The sequence below is a fragment of the Empidonax traillii genome, unplaced genomic scaffold (genome assembly GCF_003031625.1).
Source record: "Empidonax traillii isolate 1590-97213 ecotype Southwest subspecies unplaced genomic scaffold, ASM303162v1 scaffold217:size1918799, whole genome shotgun sequence".
NCBI lineage: Eukaryota > Metazoa > Chordata > Aves > Passeriformes > Tyrannidae > Empidonax > Empidonax traillii.
In genome coordinates, this window is record NW_020955410.1 from 1,363,912 (window position 1) to 1,380,018 (window position 16,107).

The following is a 16,107-nucleotide window of genomic DNA, read 5'->3' on the forward strand; positions in this document are numbered from 1 at the left end:
AACACTGGTCACAAAACAACAGGCCTTGCTCAAACCAAAGCCAACAGAAACTCAGTGCTGCAACAGTTGTTGATTTAAGGAAAATCAAGCAATGCTGAAAGCAAGGAATCAGCTAAAGCAATCATGAATTGCTCATACTTGCTTGGAACAGTTTTCTGAAAGTATTCTTTATCTTGAAGATATTTGATATGATGTTTTCTGTTACATGATTTCATTTAGCTCTAATTCCACTAAAAAGTTTTTTGCAAGATAAATGGGAAACAGAGTTACTTTTCAAGTGACTTACTACACAAGTACTTCAACTTTTCAAGTTGAAGCTTAAGAAAACATTATAAAAGTGACCCCAGTTTCCTAATTCTGTGCCATGTTCATCAGCTATTTATCGGTTTTTCAACATGGTGTCAAATTATTGCACCATATTAGAATGTTAGTAGCCTTTTGTCATTTCATTATGCATCCATTTTACACATAACATTTCTGAACCTAAGCACTAGGGTGGAAGAACACAACAACAACAAATAAGTATTAAGATACTGCATTTTGTTTCAGAGAATGGGTGTTAAATTCTTGTTATGAAGGTCAGTGAAGGTCAGTGGGTGAAGAACTTTTGGGGAAGCTACAGCTGCAGAGTTTCCATTTTGCCAGCTGTGCTCCAGCTGCGTCACAGTCTGAGGCTCTCCTGCCATGGGCCTGACTGTCCTCATTAATGTGTCAGTGAGAGGCTGAGGAGACCCCAAGTTTCCTCCAAGTATAAAAACAGCTTAAAATCAAAAATACTCTGACTCTTTGGACGCGCTGGTCTCCCTGCTGTTGAAAAGCAGGTCTTCATAGTTACGTAACACCCTGCATCTCCACATGGTTAAAGTATTTTTGATGAAGCCAGGGATATAGGGAGAAAATATGAATTTTATTATGATTTCTTCTTCTTGTTCTCCTTCATAGGGATTTTAAAGTATGACTAAAGAAATAGGAACAAGGGCTTAACTCCCAAAACAAATTTTTTGATTATTCTTGCCTAACTGCTGAAGTGAAATGGGACAATGATGTGTTGCTAGTGATTGCAATTGAGGTTTGTGTTCATGTCAATGCATATATATAAAACTACCAAATATAAGGATTCTTTATGCTGAATAACCTATAGGCAATGCATTTGGATAGCCTTTAAGTACAGGTGCATAGCCAAGGCAAAAAAAAACCCACCAAAACACAAAAAAACCCAAAAAAACCCCTTTTCTTTACCTTTGGAGTTTACTGCACCAGCTGCAATTGAAACCAATCTGGGCAGTGACACAGGGACCGCAGCTGGTAAACTGGAGACAAGCTGAGATGTAGATAAACAAACACAAATTATTATATTACTATCACAAATAATTCACATAAAAATCACAAAAGAAGAATACATCTCCTGATAATACATATATAGGGACTCAACATGTCCAAAATAAGACCTTGAACCCAGCCTATGACAATGCATTGCACAACTGCATTGACAAAAGTACATTTATCTGTAGGATCCCATTTGTATTCCATTTGTTAATTTACTACCACTTCCATATCTGTGAATTCACCTTCATTGCTATTTTAATCTTTTTTTTTCCTCAATATTAAGAATTTCCTAAAATCTCTTTTTTTCCTGGTTCCAACATTCTTTGGTGTTGCTAACATTCAGACATAAGCAGATAAGAATAACAGAAAAGTGTACAAGAACTATAACTGGATTAAAAAGTAAGAAAAACAGATGGTTTTTATTGTTTTCACAGTAGTACAGCTGGCATTTTAAAGTCAGAGATTTCTAACCAATGTAGTTTAACCTTGGACAAAAGAGAGAGATGAACTGCAAAATATGTTTGGGGAAATTCATTTGTGATGTGATGCACAGTGCACAGAAGAATTTATGTTTGCCTTGCAAGCATGAAAATTGTTCTTCTTTTTTTTTTTTTTCTTGAGGAAACAAATTTAAAGGCAATATAATCATTCTTCTGAAGAAATTATTTGGCACAAATTTCATTCAGAACCTACTGAGAGCTACATACCTATAAACTAACTTGAGATACATGAGGATGTACTGTATAAATGCATAATCCATATGGGAATCTGCGAGAGGAAAAATGAATCTGTTCATGAATCCAAGTCCACAGATGAAAAAAAAATATTTAAAATTGTGTTTGTGTTGCTAGGAGAGAGAGGGAGGTGCTTCCTAGATCTGGCTCCTGCTTGTTATGCTTTACTTACTTGGAAGAGGTATCATTTCAACAGCTGAGAGATTGGTAATCTTTGACATCTGTAGCTCCACCCTGTGGTATTCATAAATTGTTCTTCTACGGACATCTATCAGGAAAGAAAAAAAAAAATCAATCATATTTTACTATTTTGCACTCTTTAGATGGTGAAAAATTGTGGATGTAAAGACTGCACACTCTTCCTTAGGGGCACAAAGGGCACCAATTTTCTCCAAGAATATATTTTTAACTTTAGACATTATGAAAGAACATTTAAAGATAGAGAATTTTCCACTTGAGAAACCCTCACAGCCGACAGAATAAGTACTTATTCCTGGCAAAGAATTATGAAAATGCTGAGTGTGCTCTCAAGCATCTTAGTGATTGATTTAGGCAAAAATTCCAGAGAGTATACTGTCACATTTTAGGGTGTATTTCAGATGCTTGCTAAGACATTTCTCAGCTTACAGACTTGAGAGAAATGTTTTATATGCTCACTTTGTCAGTTCTCGCCAAGATGTGCAAACAAAACTGATTTCATTGCTTAATCAAATTTGTTAGCTACAAGCTGGCTCACATCTAAATGTACTAGAATATTTTTCATATTATAACATTGTTTTAAAGAAGACAAGACAAGCCTTTCTAAACAGCCAGTGTTACGCATAATCTTCACACAAGCTGACTGCACCTGAGTTTCTCAAAGAAGAAATTCAATATAGTCAATGCATTGTCCTTATGAGCTTTGAACTCACAGGCAACTGTAAGACCCAAGCACAGGATAAGCATGCTAAAAATCACATGATATTTCCCAGATCAATATCCTATAAAATATTTTGAATATTCTAGATTTTATGTGCACAGTTGCAATGCAGACTGCTGATCTTCTATATTTGTAAATTAAAAATCCAGCCTATACCACCAGTCTAATACAGAAAATTATAATTCTCTGATGTGCTGGTTTCATATTTATGTTCCTTTTGAAGGCCCGTTAAACTAATGGTAATCACTGACACTGTGGAATCATTCTACAGAGGAATAAAGGGTTACATACAAAGGATTAACAGGGTACTCTGGTCAATGACTGGTCTGAGCCTACATGCAACAGAGGAAAAATTACTTGTAGACAGCCATAAACTCAATCTTAGGGCGTCTTCTGTGTTGCCAGTCCTGCATGGATTAGCTCTCAGGCACAGGTGGGCAGTGTTTGGCTTCCAGACAATAATATTTCTGCTTAGCTCAAATCAGCATCTGTGCCAAGCATTTCCTATTGCAACTTATCTGAAGCTTTGCTTCGCCCCTTCTGATAGCAGATTTCTCTTTCAGTATGAAATTAACCTATAATTGAGCTAGTTATATGTTTGACCTACAAAGTCATTCTGACTAGTTAAAGGATAGATACGAGCAAGTGCCAAAGTTTAATCCAATAAATGCCTTAGCCATGTCCTTCAGACCCACTAGACAGAAAGAATTTTCTAGACAAAGCTAATCATGTGCTGGGGTAGGGAAAATCTCTTGCCAGCTGCAAGAGGTTTACCCTCACAGGATGGTCAGTCCCATAAAAGTGCCTGCCAAATCAGAAGGATCAGAAAACTGTCTTTGAAATGAACACCTGACAATGATGAAGGATGGAATTTTTTTCCACAAATATCTTTACCCTTCTTCTGAAAAAAATAAGCAAGTGAATATGTAAGTTCAAATGGTGAATGCTGACACTTTAATTGAACTCCATCTCATCCCCAATGGGCCCCCACAAGTTCCGGATGTGGGAATCCACAGACAGTCATCAAGTTTGTAGGTTTTGACAAAGTTTTTCTAATTCACTCGGATGCCAATTAAAGGCCAGTTGCTATTCTCGTCATCAATTTTTGGCATTTGAGTACAAATCCAACAGTTATTTTTATGAAGAATATTAGATACTTTTTGGACTAGAGCCACATGTAACTTTCATTTCCAAACCTGAATCATGGTTACCAACTGTACAGATAATAAATATGGAAGAAACAGTCTAAGCCACATCTTTTTCATCTGTATCAGTCTCTGTTTGACTAGATGTCCCAGGAGCAGAAGCTCTTTTAACTCTGGAATAGTGAAACGAGGGTCCTTTACCAGCAACTTTGACTGTGGTGAGGGAGGTCAGCAAACCTCAGAATGGTCCTCTCATCAGTAGTGGTACAGACTGGTATGCTATAATCTTGTTAATGCTGAACCTTTCCTAATGGACTCCTCACAAAGCTTACAATAAATAAAAATAAACCAGAATTCCAGCTTTCAAAAAATTTTGTAAGAATCAGTGACTTGGGGCACAAGTACTTTTACCTCATCCAGTGCATGAAATTTTTGAAAAACATTACTTTTAAGGGAATTAAGTCTGTTATCAAAAATTATATTTCTAATCATGCATATTTCAGCATGACTCTTGCTCCCATTAAATCCCACTTCTTGACAGACTCAAGTCCGATCTTTTTCTTCAGAAAGATGACTGCGTCAACCGCAGGTGGTGAGTTTGCATATGAGGGATCCATCTACTGTAAGAAACCTAAGCACAGAGAGGTATTTGCACGGTCACTTTCTAATGGCTTCGTATATACTTGCAGGTAGGTTGTTGGAAACACGAGCATTCGAATTCATCTGCCTGGTCAGGTTGTAAAAACATGCAGCCCTAGATTCTTTTGAAAGTTTGACTTATACACACCATGCTTAGATCCTCAAAATGCACTTTTCCTATTTAGAATTCGGAACCTTTATCCCCTTAACAAAACTGGGAGAAAATGCTAAACTCAACAATATGAACAGAAAAATGAATACTCTCCCCTGATGCTTTCCACTCAACCTCCTCACACACTCCTCCTGCAACCCAGAACACACATTGCCTGACACTCAGGTGTAATCTTTTATCCTTTGTCTTAATTAGCTCTTTGTCTATTTAGCTCTTTCACAAAAAAATCACTAGTGCAGAATCACAAAGAGCTTATGAGCCCATGTTCCTCAGTATACATCTTAAAATGACAAGAACTAGTGAAACTGCTTGATGCAGTAACAGATAAATATTTAAGCATCATATATAGGTATTTTTTTGCAAAGAGGTGTTACATCAGGTCTGGCAGGGAAGGGAGGAAAGGAAAAGGACTTTTTGCATGCATATATACTTTTGAAGTACCAGTCCCAGTTCTGAGTGCCAGAAAATATACATGTATCTTTTTCCCAATCAAGAAAACATTTTACATTTCTGTAAGTCTGAGTTTCTCAAACACACCTTTTTAACAGAATAACTCATATTTTTCAATAACAGATTCTATTTTGTTTTTTTTTTTTTTTTTTTACATTTGGTTTAATTTTTATAGTATGGTTTAAACTGTTCTTTGTTTTGTTTCTTTGACATGTACATGTGCTATCTTTGAGCACAGGGCTAAAGGTACAGTTCCAGAAGAAAAATCTGAAGAAAACACCAGCCACTTGAGGTAAGAACATTCCTCAATGACCTAGAGAGGTGGGTCAGAAGGCTGGTTGAAAGAATCCTTTCAAGGGATTAGACAATGGATCGGGAAATTATAAATGTGCAAGATTCTGGTGTGACAAAACACTTCCATGTGATTTTATCACAGTAGTATTAAACTAAATGATGTAAAAGGGAACTGCCAGAACTGACTAAATGTACTAGATAGGGAGAGTGCTCTGGAGGTGGATCAGTACCAGGAGAGCATCAGTGACTTCTTAAGAGGTCTGAAGGCTCAGTAGCTCATAAAAAACCATTCTAAATATGTGTCTGACAGGTGTATAATCTCTCAGTATATTTTCTATTACATAATCACTTTTCCTCATACACTATTCCTCAGCTAAAACCTGCAATACAGCGAAATGTGAAAATACCGGAGAAGTCATTCTGAGTTTTTAAATTATATGTTCATACAAATAAAAACCTTTGCTTGAAAGATTTCTAGGGAATTGGGATTGGCCATATATACAGAAAAAAACTGATAAACAAGGCATATGTATTCACACAACTGCACTTTCACTTTTAAGTTTTGCTGATAGAGAAAACACAAATGGTAAGAGGGTGTATTTGATTATCCAGAAGTCAATTTGAAGCAAGCAATTTATGAGACATTTCCAACAAGCTGCAAGCAGTTTGTGAAAAATATAAGGCATTGAGAGGGGTGGGGCACAGCTGCTGTGCTACAGAGCCACTGACTTTGCTTGACAGCAACCCTGTTTAACATCACTGACTAAATAAAACCTTCAGGCAAATATATGATTTGCCAGCCTGGTATGTCTGATAGTGATCACCACAAAAGGCAGGGGAATCAGAACGTCCAAGCAATCTATTCTTTGTTTTTAACAGCTTTATATTGCTAAAGTTAAAGAGTTGGACTTGATGATCTTGGAGGTCTTTTCCAACCCGGTTGATTCTATGATCCTATGAATATTAACTAGCTAATTCTTGAGGCACTGACACTGGGACCAAACGTGCCTGTAATCCAAATACTACCACAACTGCTCTTGGACATTGACTATTACACACATCTCAATCTAGATAAAAATTCAGATCCCCTAGTTGTACTAATTTTATTTTTCTCTTTAAAATAATCCTTTCAAACTTGGAAGCCACAGGTCAAAGATGTATAATCTGTGAACAAGCAAACCAGTGAAGTAGGTTCTGAAAACACCTTTTTTAGGAACAACATAGAAAAAAATGTACTGTCCCAATGCTCTGTGTCTACCAAAAATCATTTACTTTGAAACTCTCCATGTCCTTTCACATTTACCTCAATTCCTGATGCCAGCTGAGTGGCTCTTAGTACAGGATCTAGGTGTGAAAAGTTTGCTTTATTCCATTAACCCACTATGCAGCAAACTGCCTCACTCTGAGACTGGTCTGTGGTGGGTTAAGAGAATATTTTAAACTTTGATCACCTGTCATGTTGCTAACAGTCAGTGGCATGCCCTACTCTTTCCTACACTGCTCCTGAATCACACATCTAGTGCAAGGAACACAGCAGCCCTTTTGTACCAGCAGACAAACATGCGGGGCTGGAGGAGCTGGTACTCTGTGGTGTTAGTTACTCTAGTGGAAAAGATGAATAAACACTGTGAATTTAGACCAATAACTATGAGGCCCACTTCCCACAGGGATAAATGACAACATTGTCAGTAAGGTAGCAGCAAATTAGACTGCGATTCCCCAAGAGGTGCTGCAAGTTTATACAATAGACATCACAACAAAAACGGCTAGTCATCTTTTACCCTACAGGAAGGTAATGCCAAGGTTCTTTCAGAGGCTTCGCTGCTGTAAACAAACTGGAGAGACATCTTCAGCAAATAGTTATAACATGCAGAGTTGTCACTTAATTGTATGCTTGAGGTACTCTGCACATTGAGTGACACTAATTGCACTGAAACTGGAATATTACTAACACATAGCTACAATTTTGTTTCTGTACACAGTGTTGTTGAATAATTTCAGTGTGATTAAATGTTGAGTTGCCAAGGCATGGATTTCCTAAAAAAGCTGTATCTAATATAGTGGAGGCCAAGATCATGGAGAAGTACATCTCATTGTGAAGAAAAACCTACTAACCATTATCTCTAAGTGCAAGACTGTGTAGATCCTCTGAATCTGGCACTATCTCATTTTACCAGTGTATTTCATCCTTTTGTGGAAAACAAAGCACGATCTAGGAAGTCACACTGGTGGAATTTTTTATTTCTAAAATACAAAAGTGGGTTGCAGCAAACGCTTTTGTATTTCTTCTTCTTGCCCAAATAAAAGCTAATTGAAAGACAACAGGGGAGAGAGCACTGAAACAAAGGAGAGAAACGTAGTAACCCTGAAGGAAAAGAAAAATGGAGAGGGGGAAAGATGGTCATGAAATTAGAGAGAGATCTTGGGAATCTGCAGAAGGGAGAGTAAAGAATACCACAGGCAGAGTAAAGAACATCACAGGTAACTGAAAGAAGGACCAAGAACAGAATGGCAAGGATGGCTGAGAAATAAACAAGAAATGAAAGGGAACAGGGTGGTTGCAATGGGAAAGGGACATGGCTCCTGAGGCAGTTAAGATGTTGAAAAATAGAGAGAAGACTTGCTGGAGGAAAACATAAAACTATCTCCTGTCATCAATCATGTATCATCCAACTGGAAAACACCCAAGAAATATTCTTGCTGTCTTTGTTACAAAAGGAAAAATAGTTAGTGTACAAGTGTTCAACCTGTCTGAAGAAGAAATCAAGGTGGTCCCTCTAACTTATCTTACAAATCAGAAACAGAGGTCCAGAGCCTGGCTGATTTCAACTGAATTACCTGGAAAAAGACAAAATTTTTCCTCTAAAATTAATCAATATACTTACTTCGCCATTTTTGCTACCATATACATTTCAGAATTTAGGATTTTTCAGGTTAACCTTGCTGTCAAGCAGAAATTTACTTCCCTTCACACATCACAATTCATTCAAAAAATCCCCTAGAATATATACAAGCAAATCTAGATCTAGATCTAAAATATAAAATAATGGCCAATCTGCAACAATATAGCAGTATCACATATAGGCTTGAAAGTAAAGACATTGTCTATATGCAAGAAGTAGCAGCGGATCAAAGAAAAGTATCAAACAGAAAAGAGGCAGAATTCCACCTGCCAAAAATCTCTCATCTCTATGCTCTCTTACAAGACAAGGTATAAAAATGTAGGTGCATGGATTCTTGCAGGGGCAGATGAAAGGGGTATTACTGCAAAGCCTTTTTATGTAGGACCATACTAAAAAAAAAAATAGGTACGAAATGCTCAAGGTCCTCCTTTTTAAAAAGTTCAGAAAATCCTTCCTTTTTGCTCTTGGCTCTTCAAGAGGATACTTTTCAGCACTCATTAAAATGCACTTTTGAAATGAAATGGCTGATCAAAAAGCAAGGTTGTCTCTCCTCAGAATGAAATAGGTTTATCTGGCTTTTGAACCCACTTTTCAGAAGTATTAAAAAAGTTATTACCAATGTTTTGGACAGTACACCTGAAAAAAAAAATCTTATAAATAGTTCTAAATCTTCTGGAATTTCTTCAATAGAACTAGGACTGTTATACTGAAATTTTAGCATGCTGAGCATACATACTGCACCAAAGACATTCAGCATTTTTGAAAATTGAGAGGATATTTTTGTTCAAATAGGCTTATGTTGCACTTACTATCTCTTTCCTTTTCAAATATACAATATATACAAAAATAACAAATATACAAATGACAAAGGTCAAACATGAAACAGCAGAGTTTGGGAGATGGGATGGTGTTTTTTTTTGTGTTTTGTTTGTTTGTTTGTTTGTTTTTTAAATAACTAGCCATGAACATAAACAGCGACTGGGTTCTTTTGATGGCAAAATCTTTGCTAGAGTGATAAGCTAGAGCAACTAGCTATACTTTGCCTTCTTTTTGGACAAACATCAATTTATATTTTTCCATTGCCTTAAGGAGCTAACAAATAAAGTAAAATAACAATTCTATCATATCACTTTTTTGGTAATTGACTAGCCATAGTTGATTTAACACCTCTGAAAAACAAGAATTCAAGAATGTGCATATTTTAAGGGCATCTGATTCTGGCTTTCTATGGACCAATATGATTTACCAGTTCTGTATTGCCTGTACATATCAATATTAACCTGTTTCATGGAAAGCACAATTGGCATTCAGAAAAATCTACTGTAAAAGAAGGGTTTTGTGTAAGCTTTTGTGTTTTGCAGTTTACACAAAAGAAAGCTTTTGTGTAAACTGCAAACTAGCAAAAGTAATCATGAATTACCACAATCCACAGAAGTGGAAGCTAGAGGTAGTTAGGGGGAAAAACATGGTATTGCAAACAGTAATACATGAATAATCCTATCAAAACAGTTATAGCAGCGGCAGATTTTACACTCCTTACCCACACTATATTCTCATTTCACTTGGCAGAAAGTGTCATGAGAGAAAAAAAATTACGCCAGAAGACTAGTAAGTAATTCTGCATTCATGAAAACCAACATTATTTAGTGCTAGTAAAACAGGGTGCGTGTCTGAAATATTTCTACAGAAAGAAACATTCAAACTAGAATAAAGACTCACATATAAACGTATGTTTTCCATACAAAATACGTAAATCTAAAAAAGGTTCTTTAGTGGTGTTTGATTATGGAGGCCTAATGTCAAAAGATCTGCATGCTGCTTGCATCTCTAACGTAGAATTTCTCTGTGACTATTCTCATAAACCATTTGCATAAGTCAATCAATCTAGTTTCCTCCTGAATCCATTTTTGGAGCTCTTACAAGCTGAAGATTCAGAAATATTCAGATTATTCACTTGCAAACATCACTCACATTACTGAACTCGATTGCCTAGATTCATTTGTTCTTAAAACACTCAAACCTAATCCATCCAACCATAGGCACATCACAATTACGTATTTCTGATCTCTCAAGTGAAATCTGGGTATGCCACCCTCATTGTGGTGATTTTAATCTAGGCCTTCCCTGGTTACCAGTTTGTAACCAAGGAAGGGGCAGTGTTCCCAGTATTCCATACGATTTTTACGTAAATCGAGGTATAAATAAGAAGGGAGGAGAGGCCTTCGCTCTTCTTCTCTTCCGGCGAGGTTTGGGAACAGTGGGTCCCTGCGTTGGTCTCGCTTATCTAAGGCTGAGGCCTGCAGCATCCACTGACCTGCCACGTGGAGCCTTGGAGAGTGCTGGCCGTGTGTGTCAATCCTGTTTTTTTTCTAAGGGATGTGGTGAGATTTGTTTTACTAGTTATTTTACTAATTCTTGGGTTTGATTGCGCATATCTATTCGGTGTCCTTTTTTTGTTCCCTTTTGTTCCTTTTCCCCTTTCTCTATCCCTTCGGGGAGTGTTTGGATTCCCGTTTGCTGTGTACATAGCATCTTAACTGTAATATACATAAAATATATATTTTTTTTATATAACTAGCTTGATTTTCGGGTTCTTCAATTTGCATAGTTTTTTTTCCTTTGCCCTGGGGGAAGTAGGAAGGGGGAAGACAGGGGCTGCTACTGGGGGGTTGGGCATTTTGGCAGGGAGCCAAGTCTGAACCATCACACTCATTTACACTACTCTGAGATCATAACAAGCAACAGATGGTACTGAAATTGTCCATATTCCCCATGACAGGACATATAGGATTTATGCTCCCTCATGCTAAAGACTGTTTATATGTTTATGTGATGAGGATATAGGATGAGCTGAGAGGCAATGGCACTTTCAACTTCATTGTCAGCCCCATCTGCAATCTGTCTTAAAGATGGGCTAGATCAGGTCAGTCTTTGTGAGCTTTGTGTGCACCACAGGGTACCTCCTGGGAGGCTAGTTCAAGCACAGCTGCTTCCAATCTACACCCTGCTATTAGGGGATCATTAAAAACTGAACTTAGTAATTTTTCTACAAATATGTAAATAAAACCAGCAGACTTGGAAAATGAACATATTCTCTAATGGCTAAACAACCTCAAAGGGTTCTGTACACAGTATGTTAAAGCAAAGCATTCAAGAAATCATGCTTGATTTCCTACTATTCATTTTCAGTCAAGCCATATAAAGTATAATGAAAGACAGAGAAAACCAAATGTCACCTGCAATACTGTTGCCACGACTACGTGGCAAGATATTACCTAGAAACTACATCTCCTCTTCTTTCCTCTCACTAAAATGTATATAAAGTATCAAGAACTTCCAGCCTGGATATTTTTGGGTACAGATGGTTTTTTTGAACAGGTTGCTTCTTCTTCAATATTCCAAATAAAGTATCTTATGGAATACCAAATTGTGCTGGTTGACAGTTTAATTTGACATTATTTGACTGGTCATTTAGTCTTATTTACTTAATTTATCAGCTCAAAAGAAACAATGACAGGAAAAGCCATATTGGGAATTATCAAGCAAATAAAATTACACTTGAATTAACAAGCTGAAATTAGCTAAGTGATTTGTTGTGCAGCTAATCATCCTTTATAAAATTAGCTTATACTTATTTCCCAGCCTCCAAACCATTAGCACCACTGCAATTCTACATACTGGGAATTTGCTGGATCCTGTGCACAACCACAAATGCATCTGAAAGTCCCACTTTCACTGGGTGGTTGGTTGAACTTATCTGTGTTACAGCAACAGGAATCTGGAAGACACAACAGGAAGATATACATGAAATATAGAACTAAAAAAAATCTGGCTAAAAATAAGAGCACTGACAAAATGAAAATGTAGCCAGTGTAAATCACAAGTCCTAAATAAATATATTATACAACATAGCATAATATGACCAAGAATTTATTGAAGATAGAAATTACTGGTTTTAATTTGAATTTTAATCCAGTTTCCTTTGCTTCTTATATAACAGTGCTCACATTAACACAGGTAGAACAATTGTTAATGACAAAGCAGAGAAGGGTAGTAATTTTGAGCAATTTATTTCCCTCAGTTGAGGAAAAAGTAGGATGATTTGCTACTAATACCCAGGGAGAAGACGGCAATACCTCTTGTCTACTATTGAACACAAAACCAGCATATCTTGCTTCTCCACATATCAGACCTAGAATTAAAAAGTTCTATCAATGACTGAGAAGGAGACATATATTTAATGCCAAGCAGTTCTCCAGATGGCACTAGCAGAGTAAAATTAATGAAATGCCTGGATCAATTAGCAATGTTAGACATTGTAAAAATTGCAAAGATGTAACTTGGACAAAAAAGAGCACAGGGTAGAGATTTGGGAACTATGGACTAGAAAGCAGCAGTTCTGGAAGGAATCTCAGTATTGTATTGGATGAACAACTCCTGCAGTCAGAAGGGACATCCCAGTAAGAAAATCTAATGGATACGATATTTGGATACACAGTGAAATAGCCTAGGAGTGGGGTGGCCATTTTACGTGTACCTGAGCATTAGATCATTACTGATACATTACACAGATTTTGAGACGATATATTTCTTAAAAAGATGCTAAAAAAAAAATAAGAGAAGGAAGATTTAAAGTGTCATAAAAATATTTTGTAATCTTCAGTTCTCAAATGACATTGACAGGAGGTTTAAAGTGGTCTGTCTATTTGGCTTCTCAAAGAGATAATGGAAAGCTGGCTAGATTATCATAAACAAGTACTACCAGAGGGAGAAATTGCTAAGGGTCTTTTTTTAATTCTAGGACAGAAGGATATAATCAGAAGTTGGAAACTTCAGGCAGGTACCTTCAGAGTAGAATAAGCTACATGCTTCTATAACTGAATGTTATAAACCACTGGGATAAACAACCAAGAACAATTATGATTCTCTACCCATTGCTGCTTTCAGATCACAGTTGGATATCCTATATTTCAAAGCTGGCCTTTATTTAACCAGAAATTACTAAAGTGAAGACAGATGAAATTGGATTAAGTGTAAGAAAATGAGCACCAAGGTGTTAGTTTAGCTAGTCTAATATCCTCCTCTGGCTTTACCTGTGTAAAACTATCAAAATTATACTGTTGGTCAGTAATTTTCACATAGCAGAAAAGTGCCAAACTAAAAATCCGGTTACGTTTTCCAGTGAATGAGGATTCAGTTCTGTCGACATGTCAATTAATGTCAGGACTTCCCGTACTTGAATTAAACATCAGCAGTTGTTCTCCTTGTTCCGAAAATACCAGTCAGCTACACTTTTTCCTGATTATACTGATAACTGTTCAGTAAAAGCTAAATTTAAGAATACTAACAGAAAAAGTCTGTTCTGCTAAACTTAACATTGTAATAAATTTGAATTTCTTTAACCTAATTTAGTGATTTTTTTTTTTAGGAGTTCTTGCATACATGATCTGCTGTGGCATAAAAAAGGTGAGATGTTCTTAAATCAACATGGAAAACAGAAGTGGTTTGGAAATACTAGTAATGCATCAATTTTAAATTTGGCTTATATCAGCTTAGCTCTGATGCAGTTATTGGAGAATGACAGAAGAAGGCTGAAAATCATATTTTCAAATTCTTCTAAATAAAAAACTCACCAAGATCAGAAATAAGTCTATAAATTTTCTCCAGCATGAAAGTATAAACAAAATAAGGGAATTATTCATAGTCGCAGAATACTAAAAAGAAAAGCTTACATTAGCTGTCAAAGACATTGTCTTAAAGGATTTTAAGGATACTCTAGAGAAATTATTGAAAATTAAGTTAGAAAAAGCACTGTTTAGAAAGATGCAATTTCTTTTCCAAGCCAGGGAGGGAACACAACAGATGAAGAAAGGACACAGAATGTAGTTGGAATCATCATTATGAGTAGGAGTAACAAAATTGGCAGCTCAAGGCACAAATTGTATCTGACGCATGAAAAGAAGTATACTAATTTGTGTGTGTAAGTATAAATCAGAGGAAGTTACACTCAGTCTCCTTGAATAAGACTCCTTTGTTTTAAGTCTTTTCTTTCATACACTTATTTTAAGTGCCTTTTCACATGTTTGTTATGAATTTGTGAATTATTGGACAACTTTCTTCAAAAATTAGGAAAAAAGCAAACTAATTTCTCCCTCCCTTTTTTTTTTTTTTTTTTTTCCACCTCCCCCCCAACCCCTGGGAAGGAGTAATAGGTTCTTGCAGTACTAATGCCACAAGTGAGTTTATTTTGGTTTAGGTTTTTGTAAATAAATTTATTTTCATTACAATTTGGTTCAGGAGAAATTAGAAAAGTTTATAGCAGAAATAACTCAGTAGATTTTGCCAAAATCCCTGCAGATGTCCACACTCTTCTGATAGCATTCTAGTGAGAGTAAAGAGATTGAAGAATAATCTTCTAAAACAAATAAGGAAGTTGTAGTAGGGTCCAGTCTAATAAAAGAAGCAGCCAAAAGTTTAGATATATGTTATAGAAATGGGGTTTAGCAAGTGCTTGTGTAAGCTTAAAAAAAAAATCAAATTTGTATAGCCAGCTCTTCAAACTGAAGGGCAGGCTGTGTCAAACAGTCACACAGACAGAAATGTAGTCAAACTAGAAGGGAAACCATGACTCAGGAACACTCCTATTCTCCTGAAAAACTACAGTGTCATTAAACCTGTATTTACAAAACCATATATCTATTTTTAAGGTGTGAAATTTATAATGAGTTTACTGAGTGCCGTATTACAGGTGAAATCTTTTACATGAGATGTCAAGATAAAATGGGCTTTCACCATACGCTGGCCTATTAGGAAACGCCCTCTTGACAGAAGGCTTGTACTAAATATCAAAATAATTTACTGAAAATTACAGCAAAACATCAGTAGCAAGCAGAATAGCTGCTGTTCTGAATTCTTCACCTGAATGGCAAGATATGTCACAACAGGCCGACATGTTAAATAGCTGAACAGTAAGCTGAGAATGTGCAGGTGGTTGGTAATGAGTGGCAGTGGTTTTATGGCATTACCTTCAGAGAATACTTTTTAGCTAGTTTAATTCCAAAATATGAACTTTTGAGTTGTACAAGTCACCAGTTTATGAATAAATTTCCCAAATGCACACTGGCACTGAGGCCATTAATGTCTACATTTTGGATTATGTACTTTGACAATGCGAAGAAAGGTATTTAGAATTCATTCTGAATTCTAGCTATCATTGGGATCAGTAATTCTTTTCAACTTTGAGGTCATGCCAGAACCTTATCCTTCAAAAAAAAAGAAAATCGTGGCCTCTAACCTTATTCTGAAGGGGATGGTAAAGAAGGGTGCAATTACTGCCTCACTTCAAAACTGAGTAAAAGATAAAAGACAGAGTATGTTGCAAAGTAATAATGAGGAAAACAATAATAGTGCTTATATAGGGTTTTCACGGAGAGTTTCCTAAACAGCTGTTAATTACTCTGCAGGCTAAACTACATGAAACCTACTGGTGAATTTTAAACTGCATAAAATGACTACCTCAAAAATC

The 16,107-nt window shown here is 36.3% G+C and overlaps 1 protein-coding gene across 1 annotated transcript in view; it reads right to left on the reverse strand.

Moving 5' to 3' along the window:
* Positions 1 to 16,107, reverse strand: part of PLXDC2 (plexin domain containing 2) — a 263,586-nt gene that overhangs the window by 46,558 nt on the left and 200,921 nt on the right. The window contains exons 7-9 of the mRNA XM_027887618.1: positions 12,261 to 12,360; positions 2,233 to 2,328; positions 1,240 to 1,321 (exon numbers count right to left, since the gene is read on the reverse strand). Of these exons, the coding sequence (XP_027743419.1) occupies positions 1,240 to 1,321; positions 2,233 to 2,328; positions 12,261 to 12,360 (278 nt within the window). The remainder of the gene's footprint in view (positions 1 to 1,239; positions 1,322 to 2,232; positions 2,329 to 12,260; positions 12,361 to 16,107) is intronic.